The 19,492-nt window shown below is 39.6% G+C and overlaps 1 protein-coding gene across 2 annotated transcripts in view; it reads right to left on the reverse strand.

The window, feature by feature from the left end:
* The window catches only part of LOC130916155 (neural-cadherin-like), a 442,935-nt gene that overhangs the window by 113,284 nt on the left and 310,159 nt on the right, over positions 1 to 19,492 (reverse strand). For both annotated transcript variants that reach the window (XM_057836649.1, XM_057836648.1), the window contains 3 exons: positions 12,251 to 12,465; positions 9,015 to 9,142; positions 3,396 to 3,523 (listed from right to left, as the gene is read on the reverse strand). In XM_057836649.1, coding sequence (XP_057692632.1) covers positions 3,396 to 3,523; positions 9,015 to 9,142; positions 12,251 to 12,465 — 471 coding nt within the window. The remainder of the gene's footprint in view (positions 1 to 3,395; positions 3,524 to 9,014; positions 9,143 to 12,250; positions 12,466 to 19,492) is intronic.

Consider the following 19,492-nt stretch of genomic DNA (forward strand, 5'->3'; position numbering starts at 1 on the left):
GAGAAAACGCAATTTCTGGAGGAATTGTGATAGTAACTTTGCTGTGATGGTTGGTATATCAGGTCACTTCGTGTTGGTTTATAGTCATTTCGGGGTCACTTCCTGGAGATATTCGGTCACTTCCTGTTGCTATGGGGGCATTTCTGGTTCACTTCCCGTTGATTTCGGAACATTTTGGGTCATGGATGTACACTACCAATCAAAAGTTTGGGGTCGCTTTGACCCCAAACATTTGAACCAGATTGTACATAATGAAAAATACCATATGATACACTACGGTTCAAAAGTTTGAGGTCAAAGCGACCCCAAAAGTTTTGAACGGTAGTGTACATGGCCTTCAATGAACATGGAAGTGCATGGGCGTCAATGGCATTGAGGGTCCTCGTCGAATATCAGTGGGCTTTAATGGATTTTTTTTTTTTGGTAAAAAAAAAATCCCAATAGGCCACCATTAAAGATTTGTTTTGGTGCGTGTGTGTGCGAATGTAGAATTTTGAAGGTCTGGGTTGGAAATCAATAGGAGTGAATGGAAGGTTTTGTGCCATTGAAATGAATTGCGAATAGGGCCATTGGAAATGAATGGGAAATTTTGGCCATTAGAAATGAATGTGTATGTTTTTGGCAAAAACGGTATACAACTTTTGTATGACTTAGCATCCTGAATTTTTTTCATGTGTAACTGCTGTGATTTGGACAAAAACTGTTGTACAAGTAGCGTTTTGAAATGTCATTTATTTAAAAAAAAACAAAAAAAACATTTTTGAGCAAACGGTAATTGATGGGGTGTCAAATAAAACAGACAGTGTCACCTGAGAATTCTGGTCGTTTTGGTGTCTTAATGGTGTTCATTGAAACATTGAAAAATAAAAGGAAGGTTATAGATGGTATCTTTGGCATTCAATAAGCCAGACGGTCTATAGGTTGGTTCAAATTTGCATTTCCATCTATTTATGTTTACCCTTTACCGTAAAAGGGCCTCCTGGCGACTCCTAAGTTCTCTCCCTGTGTGTGTCATTGTGTTTTTTTGTTTGTTTGTTTTTTAGTTCTTGCATGGAATAAAACTGAAAAATGATTTTTTTGTATGTTTCCAATGGCTAATAACTCGCCATTAACAACCGCATGAGCCTCATGGTAGAATAAAAAGCGTAAGAGTGTCCTTGGGTGCCTACAAAAACACTTATAACTGTGAATAATATGAATACTATGTCGCTACATATAGAATGTACTCAGATGAGACCTCGATTCAAGAAGAGAAAGAAACACTGGGATTTTCAGTGACTTCTTGAACTCCCTTTTATAATATTTTAATTTGAACTTGACTCTAGTGAGCAAAATCCTAACAGAAAATGGATGACCGAGCAAAGTTGAGCTATCCCCACAGGAAGACTTTTAAGTGTACTATATATTTTAAGAGCATACTTCGCTATCATTTGGTACAAGAGAAAAATGAGAAAACCAGAAGCATGTTTACCCCTTGATGCCTGAATTTACCTTTAACAAATATGCATACAACATGGGATGAATGCATAGGTACATGAAAATAGTATTCATAAAAAGGATATTAAAAATACAGTGGGGAAAATAAGTATTTAGTCAACCACCAATTGTGCAAGTTCTCCTATTTGAAAAGATTAGAGAGGCCTGTAATTGTCAACATGGGTAAACCTCAACCATGAGAGACAGAATGTGGGGGGGAAAAAAACAGAAAATTAGAGTGAAAAATAAAGTATTTGGTCACCTAAAAACAAATAAGATTTCTGGCTGACAAAGAGGTCTTCTTCTAACGAGGTCTAACGAGGCTCCACTTGTTACCTGTATTAATGGCACCTGTTTTAACTCAATATCGGTATAAACGACACCTGTCCACAACCTCAGTCAGTCACACTCCAAGCTCCACTATGGCCAAGACCAAAGAGCTGTCGAAGGACACCAGAGACATAATTGTAGACCTGCACCAGGCTGGGAAGACTGAATCTGCAATAGGTAAAATGCTTGGTGTAAAGAAATCATCTTTGGGAGCAATTACTAGAAAATGGAAGCCATACAAGGCCACTGATAATCTCCCTCGATCTGGGGCTCCATGCAAGATCTCACCCCGTGGTGTCAAAATAACAAGAACGGTAAGCAAAAATCCCAGAACCACAAGGGGGGACCTAGTGAGTGACCTACAGAGAGCTGGGACCACAGTAACAAAGGCTACTATCAGTAACATAATGCGCCGCCAGGGACTCAAATCCTGCACTGCCAGACGTAGCCCCCTGCTGGAGAAAGTACATGTCCAGGCCCGTCTGCGGTTTGCTAGAGAGCATTTGGATGATCCAGAACAGGACTGGAAGAATGTGTTATGGTCAGATGAAACCAAAATAGAGCTTTTTGGTAGAAACACAGGTTCTCGTGTTTGGAGGAGAAAGAATACCGAATTGCATCCGAAGAACACCATACCCACTGTGAAGCATGGGGGTGGAAACATCATGCTTTCGGGTTGTTTTTCTGCAAAGGGACCAGGACGACTGACCTGTGTAAAGGAAAGAATGAATGGGGCCGTGTATCGAGAGATTTTGAGTGAAAATCTCCTTCCATCATCAAGGGCATTGAAGATGAGACGTGGCTGGGTCTTTCAGCATGACAATGATCCCAAACACACAGCCAGGGCAACAAAGGAGTGGCTCCTTAAGAAGCATTTCAAGTTCCTGGAGTGACCTAGCCAGTCTCCAGATCTCAACCCCATAGAAAATCTGTGGAGGGAGTTGAAAGTCCTTGTTGCCCAATGACAGCCCCAAAACATCCTGCTCTAGAGGAGATCTGCAATGAGGAATGGGCCAAAATACCAGCAACAGTGTGTGAAAAGCTTGTGAAGAGTTACAGAAAACGTTTGGCCTCCGTTATTGCCAACAAAGGATACATAACAAAGTACTGAGATGCACTTTTGGTATTGACCAAATACTTATTTTCCACCATGATTTGCAAATAAATTCTTTAAAAATCAAACAATGTGATTTTCTTGTTTTTTGTTTTTTTCCCACATTCTGTCTCTCATGGTTCAGGTTTACCCATCTTGACAATTACAGTCCTCTCTAATATTTTCAAGTGGGAGAACTTGCACAATTAGTGATTGACTACTTATTTGCCCCACTGTATAGTATATGCGATGTGTGTAATTACACGAAGTGGCATGACATGAATCCAAAAGGCATGTGTTTATGGATAAATGATGCAATATTAGCATTTCCTCAGGTGTTGCAATACCCTTTAAAAGTCAGGTTTTTAGCAATTGTTTCTACAAAATGGATAAGCGGCAAGACTTTTGTCAGGGACTGTACATTAATCATTATGTGCCATTTTGGAACACAGTTAATATTTTTGTGTTTTTTGTCTAGTGTGTTGTTTGAACTTACTTGTCCCGGTTGGGCGTTACCCCTCGAATTTCACAGGACGAACGGTCCTCTGTCATTGCCCATGAGTCCACACCTTCTGTCTCCATGACAATTGCCGTGGAGCATCGATCCAGAGTAAAGCGCACTTCCTTTAATTGGGGACAAGAACAACGGCAGTGTTCAAGTTGCAATATTACGCAACAGGGAAAAAAATTCTAGATGTAGAGCAAGTAGAGGTAAGATCTTACAGTTTTTCTCGATTGCTAAAGCACAATTTCTTGATCTCTGAGCACAATGACCAGTTGCCTAAACCCATTTATTAAATCAGGCCGCTAGTCGGCTTAACTATAAACACATTTCACTTCAATCTCCAATTTCACAAAACTTTAAACACATTCGCAATTCTCTAAACACATTCACACTTAGACTACAGTTGTGGTCAAAAGTTTACATACACTTGTGAAGAACATAATGTCATGGCTCTCTTGAGTTTCCAGTTATTTCTACAACTCTGATTTTTCTCTGATAGAGTGATTGGAACAGATACTTCTTTGTCACAAAAAACATTCATGAAGTTTGGTTCTTTTATGACTTTATTATGGGTGAAAAGAAAAAAGTGATCAAATCTGCTGGGTCAAAAATATACATACAGCAGTGCTAATATTTGGTAACATGTCCCTTGGCAATTTTCACTTCAATTAGGCGCTTTTGTTAGCCATCCACAAGCTTCTGGCAAGCTTCTGGTTGAATCTTTGACCACTCCTCTTGACAGAATTGGTGCAGTTCAGTTATTTGATGGCTTTCTGACATGGACTTGTTTCTTCAGCATTGTCCACAAGTTCTCAATGGGTTTTAAGTCAGGACTTTGGGAAGGCCATTCGAAAACCTTAATTCTAGCCTGATTTAGCCATTCCATTACCACTTTTGACGTGTGTTTGGGTCATTGTCCTGTTGGAACACCCAACTGCGCCCAAGACCCAATCTTCGGGCTGATGACGTTAGGTTATCTTGAAGAATTTGAAGGTAATCCTCCTTCTTCATTATCCCATTTACTCTCTGTAAAGCACCAGTTCCATTAGTAGCAAAACAGCCCCACAGCATAGTACTACCACCACCGTGCTTGACGGTAGGCATGGTGTACTTGGGGTTAAAGGCCTCACCTTTTCTCCTCCAAACATATTGCTGGGCATTGTGGCCAAACAGCTCGATTTTTGTTTCGTCTGACCACAGAACTTTCCTCCAGAAGGTCTTATCTTTGTCCATGTGATCAGCAGCAAACTTCAGTCAAGCCTTAAGGTGCCGCTTTTGGAGCAAGGGCTTCCTTCTTGCACGGCAGCCTCTCAGTCCATGAAGATGCAAAACACGCTTGACTGTGGACACTGACACCTGTGTTCCAGCAGCATGTTCACCCTCCTGACCAATTTTCTCTCAGCAGCAGGTGATAGCTTGCGTTTTCTTCCTGATCGTGCCAGTGACAAAACAGTGCCATGCACTTTATACTTACAAACAATTGTTTGCACTGTTGCTCTTGGGACCTGCAGCTGCTTTGGGGACCTGCAGCTGCTTTGAAATGGCTCCAAGTGACTTTCCTGACTTGTTCAAGTCAATGATTCGCTTTTTCAGATCCATGTATGTATATTTTTGACCCAGCAGATTTGATCACTTTTTCTGTTTTGAGTTTAGTTTAGAGAAAACAGAGGGCAGTTTCCTGAAATGTGTTCTGACATTCGAGAGAAACTAAGACCGAGCCCGAACCCGACACGGCCCGAAAGCCCAAAATGTCAATTATTACGTTCCGGTCGGGTCGGGCCGGGCTTCTCTCTCGTCACAAATGTGGCGCTTTGCTCTCATATGAGAGCTGAAAGACTGGCACCTCGACACTGAGCAGGCATTTAAAAAACTGTACTGGCAGAAATGATAATTGTATGATCATAAAATTTGGGGTTTGTTTCGGGCTCTGGCCTGCAAATCAAGTTAATTGATCGGGCTCGGGCCAGGTCGGGATGGATTTTTTAGGCCCGATCTTACCTCTAGAATACGGGTACTAATTACGTTGATTGCGATCTACCAGTCGATCGCAACGCTATTGTGGGTAGATAGTGGGGAGGATAGTGAATAGTTCAAAACTTTTCCACTTCAATCCCCAAAAATATTTTTAGGGGAGGGCAATTTTATTTTTGCAAATGAACTTTTTCTTTGATTGAATTTTTTTTTTTTTGAATGAATGAAGCAATTATTGGGGGGGATTGAATGATTTAGACTAGGGCTGTCCCAAACGACTAATTTTCTCCCGATTAGTCGGCCGACTATTTTTACGATTAGTCGACTAATTAAAACTAATTTTAAAAAATATATAAATTTTTTTTTTACTAATTTAGCAATGAAATTTTTGTTGACGCTTATCAATTCACAGAAACATTTTGGAACACTTATTTATTAAAGTACAAATAAACACGTAAAAAAACAATAATAAATCACAAATAAACAATGAGTTCAAATGCTGATAGAATTAACTAGTGCAAAAGAATGGAATGTAAACAGGTTCAGAACACTGACTTCGCCTTTCCAACATGATTCAAAACAATTCTTAAAAAAACACCTAGCATTAATATTATAGCATAGTACTATATATAATAGTATTATAATAATTATTCATTGCCAATCAGATTTTTCATAAAGGGTGTCATTTTAAAGGTATTCTTAGTGTAGAACCTGAATTCTGAAGTATGTGGGATTAACTCCAGAAATCGTTATTTACATGACGAACATGACATGCTTTTATTTTGAAATGTTCACCGGAAAAACAGCTAACTTCAGCTTTACACTCCGCAAAAACAGCTCTTTTTGTCATTGCATGTAGTGTCAGTACGATTTTTTTTTTCTTTTTTTTTTTGTTTGCAAATGCTGTCAACCAGCGATTTTCATGTTTGAAGTGTCACCTTTTAATGACAAGTTTTTTTTTTTTTTTTTAACCTGTCCCGTTCAGCTGTTTGACACAGAGAATAGAAGTCTAAGTGCCCGGATAGTCTGAACAGTTTTAATGTTTCACATTGAGAGTCTGACATACTCCCATTGTGATCATTCAAAATACCTTTTCATTATGACAAAGCAGTGAACAGGAAGGGATTATGGGGGGACAGAAGAAAAGAAATACAAGAGAAGAAAGAAAGGAAACACATACACAAACAAAAACAAGAAATACATTGAACAACTAAAGTAGTCACTAATATGCTGGTGCTATCGTCAGCGAGATGTATTTCCGGTTTACACCATGTGGGGGCCTATTGGCCAGTGAAAGAGGGGGATGGGGGTGGGGGTGTCTATAAGCCTATAAGCCAAGTGATTGAAAGGGGTAGAGTGTACACAAATCAGTTCTGTGTTCTAGAACCCAGTAATCGTGTGAATCGCTTATGAGTGTAAGCCCGTTGGCGACCAACCCTTTTAATCACAAGTTTGCTTTCACGAGACGACTGCCAATGTTTTATAGCAGGCTAAAGAAGGTTGCCTTTTTTTCCCCCATTTACCTCAGTTTAGCAGTGCTAACATTACAGTGTTTAATATAGATGTGGTTTCTTATTTTGTATGTCTTAACTTTAATTCTACAGCGTGTTGATAAGAGAAAGGAACTGGAGTCTCATATGCCATCAGCACGCACGCACCAATGTATGCATGCACACACGCACGCGCGCAGCGATAAAACGCAGTCGTGAAAATTACCGCCCTCATTTTTATTTGCCGTGCAATAAATGGACATTGGACTCATTGCATATCGCGACAGGCTTAGCTAACTTCTATAAAGCATGTCGTTAGTTAATTAGATGGACTTACAACTGGATGACGGCGCTTTAGGTGTTTATTCACAGCCAACGTGCAGCCAAGCTTGGCATTGAAGAGACAGGACACAAGAGTGTACCCTCCTTTGTTTCTTTGAAATAAGTCAATGTTTTGAACACTCTGGTGCGCTTTTTTGTCTTAACGTCCGACATTCTGAACTTTCCACACATATATTTTTTTAACCCTTCATTAACCGTCGACGGGATGTTGTGCTCATCGACGGATTTACGTCATCGATGACGTCGACTATGTCGACTAGTCGGGACAGCTCTAATGTAGACACAAATGTCCTACCCATAATATGGCCTAACACAAAAAGGATTGCTTCAATCACAGAAAAACATTTTCAATGAAATACTAAGTGTCCGAATGCAAATTGTTGAGTCTGAAATTATTTTTTCGCATTCAAAAACTTTTTTTCGATGATTGAAAACATTTTTTTTTTCTGATTGAAGTGATTTTTCTTTTGAAACAATGTTTTGTAGTTGTTTGAAGCAACTTATTTTTTACGGAGCCCCTAATGTGACATGGAAGAACAAATTTTTTACATCGAAGCAAAAAAAACAAAAAAACAAAACAGAGAGCCTGTGTTCCAGGCTCCATATTTTTTTTTCAGATTGAATAATAACGACACAAATGTCATAGCCAAAATGTGGCCCAAATGCAAAAATACTAGGGCTGTCAAAATTATCGCGTTAACGCGCGGTAATTAATTTTTTAAATTAATCACGTTAAAATATTTGACGCAATTAACGCACATGTCCCGCTCAGAAAGTATTCTGCCTTTTGGTAAGTTTTACAGCAAGACATTTTGTGCTGTCCAACAGCGAACTCTTGTGGTCGCTTTGCGACATGGTTTATTGTTTTCTTTCCAGTTCATTATGGCTGCACGACGTCTCGGGCTGATAATGTTGTGCTTATATGATCCTTGGACAAGATTTGTCTGTAAGTATGGTTGTTGTAAAGAATGTACATATTATGTTAATAAGCGAAATGTTATATTTTTTGTATGAGACGCTTTTTGTTTATGTTTAGTGAACCTGTATAGCGTGCTAAGCTAACGTTGTTGCTAATGCAATGCTTGTGTACTTTTTTTTTTGCAGTTTTATGACGATCTAAAGAGGACAATGGTTTGAGGCCATTTTATTAATAAATCAGATGAAAAAGGAAGAAGTCTAATTATTAAGGCGTCGTTCACTAGCTGTCTAGCTTTGGAAAATGTAGACGCTTCGGAGTGAGGACAGCATAGACAGATTTAAATGTCAGTAGAGTGAAATGCCCACTACAGTCCTTTTGAACCGTATGTTGAATGTATATATCCATCTTGTGTCTTATCTTTCCATTCCAACAATTTATTTTACAGAATATATATATAATTTACAGAAAAATATGGCATATTTTATAGATGGTTTGAATTGCGATTAATTGCGATTAGCTACGATTAATTAATTTTTAAACTGTAATTAACTCGATTAAAAATTTTAATTGTTTGACAGCCCTAAAAATAACGTTATTTCAATTAAAAAACTTTACTTCAATCCGAAAAAAAAAATTAGGGTTCAAAATTAGTTCAAAGAAAAATAGTTTTCATATGCTTCGGCAGTCTCAAATGTATTCTTGCATTCAAACACATTTTTTTGGGGTGGGGGGATTGAAGTGACTTTTTCAAATTGAAAATATATATTTTGATTGAAGCAATTTTTTTGGGGGGGGATTGGAAATAAAGAAACAAATATACTTCCATTGGTAATCGGGAAAAAAATGTTGAATCAGATTTTTTTTTTAAAAAAAGTGTCATTGTCTTACTTTGCTGTTGCTTTTGACGTCAAGGCGATGCCAACGTCCGTCAGCAAGGCTAGCACTGTTTATCAACTGGAGAACTAGCGTACCAGAACCATGATTTATTTTCAGGCTAGGAGATCCACTGGACAACTCTGTAAGAAAGCAAGTAAAACAATACCAAATCAGTAAAGGATCATGTCTCAGTGTCAGTGACGACAATAGACCCCAATCACGTGACGTCACAACTCTGCCCCCCGGACTGGTGCCACCATATTGTCCGTCAGCTCATCGTTTTTATATATTACCGCTACGTACATTCCTCCTATTACTGCTTGTTTTTCTGCTTGTCTAAGGAATCACCGCCTAGTAAACGAACCCAAAAACCTTCCTGACAATCGTTAACATTGATTAATCAAATTGGTGAAGGCGTGTGCAGCGGTTGGTTGCAGTAACAGAGAAGATAAACTGTCATTTTAGTAGTTGCTGTGTGCTCATTGTTAAAAGGGCAAATCTTTAAAGCAGCACGGTTTGTTTATCTCAGTCCATGATGCGTTTGTGTCGACAGCCGTTAGACAGCGGCGAAAACATCAATATGATGCCAACACGATCACAGACATCATCAGACGGAGACTACGAAGCTCTTGGCCACGGTCGCGCAGCAAGAAGGTGAGCGCGACAACAGGTGTTGTGCCGAAAAATAGCCGCCCTGCATGAAATGTCCCCCCTGACGGAAGCGCCCACACGGAAACGAATTTCTTGTACCGTGAATATGTATTATTTTACTCTGCTTGAACTAATAAATGTCATACCTGTGTGATTGTCATTGGGATATAGTTGTGAAAACCTGCAGACTAATACATTTCTGTTCAAAGATGGTTATGTGGCCCAGTCCACTATTTATTACTAAAATACAGGACTCATATTTTGTGTAATTTAATTATTTCAAACTGATCTTATAGTCGTAAATCCATTACTGTAATGCGTCCACGAAAACATTTGATGTTTTCACGTCAATAAAGCGTTATAAATAAACGCTCCCGTCAGGGGGGACATTTCACGCGGGCCAGCTATTTTTTGGCACACACCAGCCCGTTGTCGATCAAGTTTCATTTTACAATCGTGACAACGGTGACGCTCAGCTGACCAAATGTCGGTTTATATTGGGGCTGGTGCCGATTTTGGGTACCCGACTCCTCATCGGGACATAAACTGGAGTATGATTGGAAATTTTGAGGTCTCAGGACGAGCTCTGACGCACGGGACGGGACCGGTGACATTTTGGCATAACACCGGACGGGAGGAAACATCGGTTTGGGCATCAAATATGGATCTGGCGACTAGATCGACCGAAGCTTTTCCAGATAACGGCTTTTATGCAACTCATCCAATGAGTTTACAGCGTCTGAAAGCACCGGGGTTTCCATAATTTGCAAGTGAATCCACCTTTAGAAACTACGATCATTGACAATACGGACACACAATGACGGACAATATGGCGGCACAATAAAGCGACCATGTGATTGTGTGACATTGGTAATTGAGGTCTATAGCTGTCTAATCCAGGGTTTCGAGAGATGGTCAGGTGTGCTGCGGGAAATTATCTGTCAATGATGTGCTGTTGTCCCTGTGACCCTCAAAATGAGATAAACGGGCCAGATAGTTGATAGATGGAACACCAGGGGTGAAAGTGGACCAGAACGGTCAGGAACGCAGTTCTGGTATAAGATTCAGGGCGGGAACGCAGTTCCGGTATAAGATTCAGGGCCGGAATGCTGTTTCGGTATAAGATTCAGGGCGGGAATGCAGTTCCGGTATAAGATTCAGGGCGGGAACGCAGTTCCGGTATAAGATTCAGGGCCGGAATTCTGTTCCGGTATAAGATTCAGGGCCGGAACGCTGTTCCGGTATAAGATTCAGGGCCGGAATGCTGTTCCCGTACAAGATTCAGGGCCGGAATGCGTACACGGTGCTTTGATTCCGAAAATGTCAAACTGTCAAAACGCTATGTAAAAAAATATATATTTTTTTAAATGCTAAACTGCCACACATGCATTTCATCTCCCAGAACAAAACAATCTATCAACATCAGATTTACATACACAAGTGTTAACAACAAGCATAATAAAGTGCTTGTGTAGCGTAATCCCTTTCCACCAATATTTATTATTTATTCTATTCCACGGACGGCATGGAGGTTTCCCCAGCGGCTGCAGTTATCTGAGTCTGACGATGATGAGTCACGTCAATGTGCGAATGCACGCAGCAAAGCAAAATGCCCGGACTCATTTATCCTTTCAATTGGCTGACATACACGTGATCAGCAGAGATTGTTAGCTCTGATTGGTTCAAATGTGCATGTTTTCTGGAACGGCAAAAAAATAAAAGGTTGTTGAATTGATGTGACAAAAAAAGGGCAATGCAAGATAAAATGGATCAAATCTTTAAGAGCAACGAAAGAGTTGAGGAGGCTTATTTATCATGTGTAGTTTTATTTGCTCTGATGGGGAGGTCCAGATCATCTTAGCTGTCAATGTGCACTTTGGGCTTGTATTTGTTCATTTATGTTAGGCGACTTATTCAATGTTTGCGCAATCTTGAAAATATATTTCATTTCACTCTGCATTATATAAGTCATTTGTACTTATTTTTTCTGAATGTATGTTACTTATATCTTTGTTATTAAAAAAAAAAGAAAAAGTAAATGTTTACATTAACTTCAATTTTAATATACATCCTATGTTCTTAAGTAGTTAAAATTGAGATATGGCATTTAGTATGTGAGGAAATGAGGGAAAATAACAATTAGGAGATGGAGGATGGCGTTATTGTTGTTTTAACGTTTATTTTGCAAATCATTGAAAAAAAATACAATTTTGAACGAAAATCAGTTTTTGTATGTGTTATAGAAATAACTGAGTAGTTTAAGAGGTTTGACCCCCCCCCCATAAAAAAGAACGAAAAAAAAAAAGAAAGAAAAATGTAATAAATAAATAAAATTTCTGGCTCCGTGGCGTTCTTCACGTCGGGGAGTTCTGGCAAGAAATTCTAGCCACTTTCACCCCTGTGGAACACCCATTCAACAAAAGAGGTACTGCCGGTGCAAAAAGTGTACCTTAGCTCAAAAAAACTTGGGAAATACTTATCTTCGCCCCTCCCAGCCCAAATGTATTGGATGTCTATCATCATCAAAGGCAGCCAGTGAGTTCAAACAGTAATACACCAGAGGCACAAGCATAATTACCAATAAAAATTGGCGTTACCTATGGCCATGAAGTCTTCGACATCTCCAGGCAGAAGCGTGGCCAACGGCCCGTTGTACAGCAGCAGTCCGTCATCTTCTTCCGTCATAAACTCAAGGGAAAGATGGCTATCAAAGCAAGGCTTTATGGGAGGAAACCAGGCGTAGCCGTTGCCAAGGAAACTGCGTCTCGTCTGCTGGCAGTCTGGCCCGTCGTACTGAGGAGGGCAACGGCACCTGTGGCACGGCGGAGAGCGACAAAACAAGAAAATCGAGGGAGCACAAAAGGAAAGAATCCGCGTTGAAATCGTCACACCAATCTTAGCTCAGCGTTTCTTTGTTCGCAGACAAAGTCAACTGTGAACTTTGTCAATAGGCAGAGAAAAGATCTCGAGCCATCGATCGTTAGCCTCGCGAGGCTTTCGAGCAGTGGCAATTGCTCTAAGACTGCAAGGGAAGCTCAGCTTCCCCCAAAATGTCAAAAAAAAAAAAAATAAGTGATCAAATTTATACTGTTGTGTGTAGGTGTAATTGACTAAATATGCACTATAATGCGCTCGACTTTTGTTAATGGGAACCTCGGATTTAAAGAGTTGTAGGCTCTAATAAGCCAAAATTGTTCTTTTTTACTAAGTGTTCTGACAATTTTCAATCATACGCTGGTTTAGGAATGTTTCAATGCGCACTCACCATGTGTCGATGTCAGCCGGCAGGATCAGACAAAATGCTGTGGCCGGTGGTAATCCAAGGTGTCAAATTGTCAATGAGTATGGTCAAGCTAATCGTGGTCATTTAGTCCAAAGTCATGTCATGTGGTCAAATAACAAAACAAAAATGCGAAGTTGGCGTCTTCAAACTTTCAAACAAACAAAACGATATACGCGCAACTCTGAGGTCATCTATAACATACGCATGCGTGCGATATTTGCATTGCGTGCGGTCATATGTGTTGCGATGCGTGTTGCGGTTGTTTGGGTCTTTGTGTTGGCGGTTGAAAACTATATCCGCCAGCGTTCCACATCTGTTCTGAGTAAGTCACGCGCATAGTGGTGACGTCATCGCCCATATTGGCGGCACTGCCACATTACGTCACTCAACAAAAAAACTGCTCCAACACTAAGATATTTTATTTGAAACACATATATTATTGCCATTGATTTAAAAATCTATAATATTTAGTACATGTTTTGACCTACGGAGGGCGCCATGTTTTACGCACGCAATGCGATTGGGCTGGACTGGGAGATTAGCTGTGCTAGCTAGCAAGCGAAGCTAGTATGACGACTGGCATAATTTTGTCACATTCGGCTGCTGGTCAGATTGTGTTGTTACAGATATGTGGGATTTAAACCGATCCTCGGCGGCTTGCCGAGATATTGACTTATTGGAATTTGAGAGTTCGTATATCCATTTGTTGCTAATTGCATCATTGCCTTGTTTTTTCGTTTGTCTGTCTCTCACCACGGTTTTCCCTGTTTCTTTTTTTTTATTGATCCCGACCTACTGTCACGACCCTTTTTGTGTTTCTCTTTTCGCGAACACGTGGTTTTTTTGTATGTTCAATAAAGCCTTTTACGCAATTCTTATGTTATTGTTGGCTGCTTTTTTCTAATTCCGTTGTCAAGCCAGCCACACTCTTTTCAGTTGCGTTGGCTTTTTTTAGGTTTTACCGCACGGACGGACGATGCATGTGAGTTGCAATTGCTTTAAAAATAAATCATGACCCAAACACTACGCGGAAGTACAGTCCTGTGGTCTACGCGCTTGTCTGTCACATGGGACACGCAAGTTCTCGTTTTGTGCTGTCCTGCTCATCACATTTCCGCTCTGGTATTGAAAGGGCAGAACCGACGACATGTTTATGTAGCTAACGAGTGACACTGTGGAAGTACGGCAGTGCTGCCCAGTGACGACACCATCTAGAGTGCATTGCCCAACGACAGCCCCAAAACATCACTGTTCTAGAGGAGATCTGCATGGAGGAATGGGCCAAAATACCAGCAAAATTGTGTGAAAAGCTTGTGAAGAGTTACAGAAAACATTTGGCCTCCGTTATTGCCAACAAAGGGTACATAACAAAGTATTTAAATGAAGTTTTGGTATTGACCAAATACTTATTTCCCACCATGGTTTGCAAATAAATTCTTTAAAAATCAAACAATGTCATTTTCTGTTTTTTTCCACATTCTGTCTCTCATGGTTGAGGTTTACCCATGTTAACAATTACAGGCCTCTCTAATATTGTCAAATGGGAGAACTTGCACAATTAATGGTTGACTAAATACTTTTTTGCCCCACTGTATATCACCAAACCTAAAGCTGTTAACGAAATTAACAAGTGTTTTCATTAGAGATGTCCCGATCCCGATCGATCGGGTCCGATCACGTCATTTTCAAAGTATCGGAATCGGCAAAAAAAAATATCGGCCATTCCTTTTTTTAATATACAGTACTGTGCAAAAGTTTTAGGCAGGACACCTGCCTAAAACTTTTGCACAGTACTATATATTTTTATTATATTATGTATATACAGGATATACTGTATGTATATATTTTCCCCAAGTGGAAGCTTCCATGATCCTATTTAATAATTAAAAAATATACATACAGTACTGTGCACAAGTTTTAGGCGGGACACCTGCCTAAAACTTTTGCACACTACTGTATATATATTTTTTTTAATTAAATCGTTTTCTAATTGTATTTTACGTTACAGACATAATATGTTACACTTATCCAGAGTCTTTAGTTTAGGCTTAAGATAGGGTTATCAAATTTATCCCAATAACGGCGGTAATTAAAAAAAAAAAAAAAAAGTATCACGTTAAAATATTTAACGCAATTAATGCATGCGCTGCACGACCCACTCACGCATTGTCGCGCTCAATCTGTAATGGTGCCGTTTTACCTATATTGAGAGCTAATAGGCAGCGTAAAATGAGTAGAGTGAATTTTGGAAGCCTTTGGAGCCTTTTTTTAATTGACTAAAGCCTTACAATCCCTCTGCCTGCGATTAGAAATATCATGGGAAGCAATGTGGGGAAGCAAGGTGGCAATTCATCTTTTTCTTAAAGCCTTATGTTATTTCCTAACGCAGAGAAGATATATCAATTGGTAGCACTACGCACAGTCATGGTTCCACTTCCCATCATGCATTTGGGCATGGCCTTCAGTATCATTTACTGAAAGCTCAACAAATACACTAGATGGCAATATTTAGTCACATTATACAAAGACACATTTGTCCTTTAAGAATTACAAGTCTTTCTATCCGTGGATCCCTCTCACAGAAAGAATGTTAATAATGTAAATGCCATGTTGAGGATTTATTGTCATAATAAACAAATACAGTACTTACGTACTGTATGTTGAATGTATATATTTGTCAGAGTTTTATTCATTTTTTTCTTAATGCATTGCCAAAATGTATATGATCGGGAAAAATTATCGGGAATGATTGGAATTGAATCGGGAGGAAAAAAAAAAAGCAATCGGATCGGGAAATATCGGGATCGGCAGATACTCAAACTAAAACGATCGGATCGGGAGCAAAAAAACATGAACGGAACAACCCTAATTATTATGACAAAGGCTGGGGGCCGGATGAAATTTGACCGAGGGCCGCATTTGGCTCCCGGGCCGGACTTTGGACATGTCTGGGTTAAACCTTATTTTCTCCATAATGAAAGGTCTAGAAAAAGTGTGATTTGCATACTTAAACACTTTGAGCAACAGTCTTTCATGAAGCTCATTTTTCCTAAATGTCTGTCCCTTGAACTTAGCGATCATTCACTCCCAGTTGAAATGTATTAGACGACACTGAAACACTTCATATAACAGAAATGATGAGCCAGATGCCGTTTTCCAACCCAAGCGTTCATCTATTTTCAGTTCTTAGAAATATAAATGTTGTTTTTTTTCATCTTAACCAGCCTTGAATCCATTAGTAAATGACTGTTATGCTTAAAATGTATAAAATCCTAAGACCTCAACCCCAGAAGAGGCATGAATCAACGACAAACCCCTCATTTAGTGACTGTGATGGAGTAGATGGAGCAGTTGATCTCCTGCTCTGGCGGTATGCGAGACAAGGTGGCTTTGCTGATAATGTCACAGCCATTTATTTCCATGCAGCGTTTGAGGAACGCTGTGTGTATTGGGGCTGTTAAGGCCCCGTTGCTGTTTATCCTGCGGACTGCCGACGCATCTCCGGAATACTGATTTGCGCTCACCTATATGGATGGCTTATGCGGAGTGAAGCGTTCGCATACATATGTTCTCACCGGGTGCAACCTCTCGCTCTTGCGCCGCTCGACTCATAAGAGCCATACTTGAGTAACTCAAGTCAAGTGATCGGTTTTCCACCTCAGATTGACATTATCTAATCAACTGCTGTCTGGAGCCGCTTTTTGAGTTACGATCACTCACCACAGTCGCGGAAATAACTGTTTTGCCGTATATAAGAAATCCTTCTGGCATAACTTAAGACCCAAGTGTCAAACTCAAGGCCCGTGGGCCAGATCCGGCCTGCCACATGATTTTGTGTGGACCGCGAAAGCAAATCATGAACATGAAGTTTATCGCTAAAATACAAAATGTTAAATTATATGATTGTATGAAAAAGTACCTGAACCTTTTGGAATTTCTCACATTTCCGCAAAAAATCACCATCAAATGTGATCTGATCTTTGTTAAAATCACACAGATGAAAATACAGTGTCTGCTTTCACTAAAACTAAGTCTGGATGTTCATTGATCGACAGTTAGACAAGTTGTCTACAAATAGGGAAAATTTGGCACTGTTGTTTTTCTCCCAAGGAATGGCCGTCCAGCAAAGATCATGCCAAGAGTTCAGCACAGAATACTCAGAGAGGTAAAAAAGAACCCTAGAGTATCTGCTGAAGCACAGGTGTCAAACCAATTCCAGACAGGGCCAAGTGGGTGTTGGATTTTGTTCCAACCGACACCGTGCAGAGAGTTTAACCAGTGAACTTCCTACTGAAACAAGCAGCACCTGACAAAGTTTAACTGATTACACATGTAAAAGATCTGATTGGTGAAAAGATTCCTCATTGGTTGGAAAGCAAACCTGCACCCACTTGGCCCTTTCTGGAATCGTTTTGACACCGGTGTGCTAAAGGGTTTAGGGTTAGGGTTTAAGATCCCTTGCACAAATCAACTATATTCAAAACAATGACCAAGAATGGTGTTCATGGGAGGACTCAACGGAGGAAGCCACTGCTCTCCAAAAAAAAAACCATTGTTGCTCGTTTAATGTTCGCAAAAAGACACTTGGGCACTCCACAGAAGTTTTGGCAAAATATTTGTTGACTAATGAAACTACGGCTGCAGCTATCGAATATTTTAGTAGTCGATTAATCGATGGACTAGTTAGTTCGAGTAATCGAGTAATCAGATAAGGAACATGAAAAATTAAAATACCTGAGCTAAGTCTCAAACGTTTTTTTTTTTTCCTAAAAATAAGGATCTATGTACAACAAAAGAACAATAGGCTATCCTACATAGAAAAATTCCGCTAGCTTAAATGCTATAAAATGCTAAAGTTTTTTTTACAACGCTCTTGACAAATGGTTCAGACACATATTCCCACATAAAAACGGCTAAATATATCAATAAACTAAATTATGCATGACATTAGCTTGAACAAAAACTTACGTTTGTCTTAACAGCGAGCAGTTAGATTCAGCCATGTCAAAAGAGGCAGACCAGAGGGCAGTGTATCCACCCTAATCAATAAAACTAAATGCAAAAACTTTCAAAATAAACCATTACAACGCCACTTTAATTAAACGACTACTCGAAACAAAAAAATTTAATTTGAATATTTTTTTTCGAATCGAATACTCGAGTTAATCGATTAATCGTTGCAGCACTAAATGAAACCAAAGTTTATTTGTTTGGGAGTAACACACAATATTATGTGTGAAAGAAAAATAGAACAGCTCACCAACATCAACACCTCATCCCCACCGTGAATTAAGGTGGAGGGAATACATGATTTGGGGCTGTTTTGCTATGTCAGGGCTTGGATAACTTGCAATGATTAATGGAAGAATGAATTCAAACGTTTATCAGGATGTTTTGCAGGAAAACCTGAGGCTGTCTCTCAGACAGTTGAAGTTAAAAAGAGGATGGATGCTGCAACAAGACAATGATCCAAAACACAGAAGTAAATCAACTTCAGAATGGTTTCAGAAGAGCAAAATACATGTTCTGGAAGTTAAAGTCTAGACTTGAACCCCATTGAGATGGTGTGGCATGACCCAAAGACAATGATTCATGCCAGATGTTAAATCATCTGTGTGGTTTTGACAAAGATCAGATCACAATTGATGGTGATTTTATGCAGAAATGTGATAAAATTTCAAAAGGTTCAGATTCTTTTTCATACCACTGTATATATACTGTACTTTTCACACTATAAGGCGCACCTGACTACAAGCCACAGCTTTCCTCACAGTATTATGGGATATTTACACCAAAAGATATTAACCGGTAACACTATCTATCGGCGGCATTATACAACTGTCATGAAACCAAATGAACCACCATGAAGTTTTGAACCAATTGGCTGCAAAGCTTTATTGCTTCAAGAAGCTTCATTTGGCCAACACTGCTCCCTTGGGGAAGACATTCAAACTCTGCTGCCCACTGCTGTAAACACTCTTGTTGTCCAACATGCCTCCAAGCATGCATTGCAGCACTACAGGTGTAAATAACAATCAAAATCCAGGTTATGTGCTCATTATTTCTTCAGTTACTGTTCCAGTTGTTTCATTAGTTGGTATTTATGATATTTGGTAACACTTTATTTGACAGTGCCGACATAAGACTGTCATTAGTCAATCATAATGATGATTTGACACTGCCATCTGCATAAAGAAATACTCATAACAGATGTCATTTAGTGTTATCTGGCAAATTAACACACTTTTGAATGGATTTAAAAGATCCGAGCTGGACATAAATGAAGTTAGTGACATAATTTGCCGGATGACACTTAATGACATCTGTCATAAGCATTCAGTAATGCCCATGATAGTGTCATTTCAAAATTATGACTGTCTTATGACAGTGTTATAACGCCACTGTCAAATAAAGTGTTAACCCAAATATATCAACAAATAAGCCGCACTGGACTATAAACCGCTTGCCTGGTACTCCAGACTCAATGCTGTTCCAGCTATTGAGTCTGGCCACCATTCAGCGGATACAATTTCCAGGGCGGAGCAAGCCACAGCAA

This window comes from Corythoichthys intestinalis, chromosome 5 (genome assembly GCF_030265065.1).
Source record: "Corythoichthys intestinalis isolate RoL2023-P3 chromosome 5, ASM3026506v1, whole genome shotgun sequence".
Lineage (NCBI taxonomy): Eukaryota > Metazoa > Chordata > Actinopteri > Syngnathiformes > Syngnathidae > Corythoichthys > Corythoichthys intestinalis.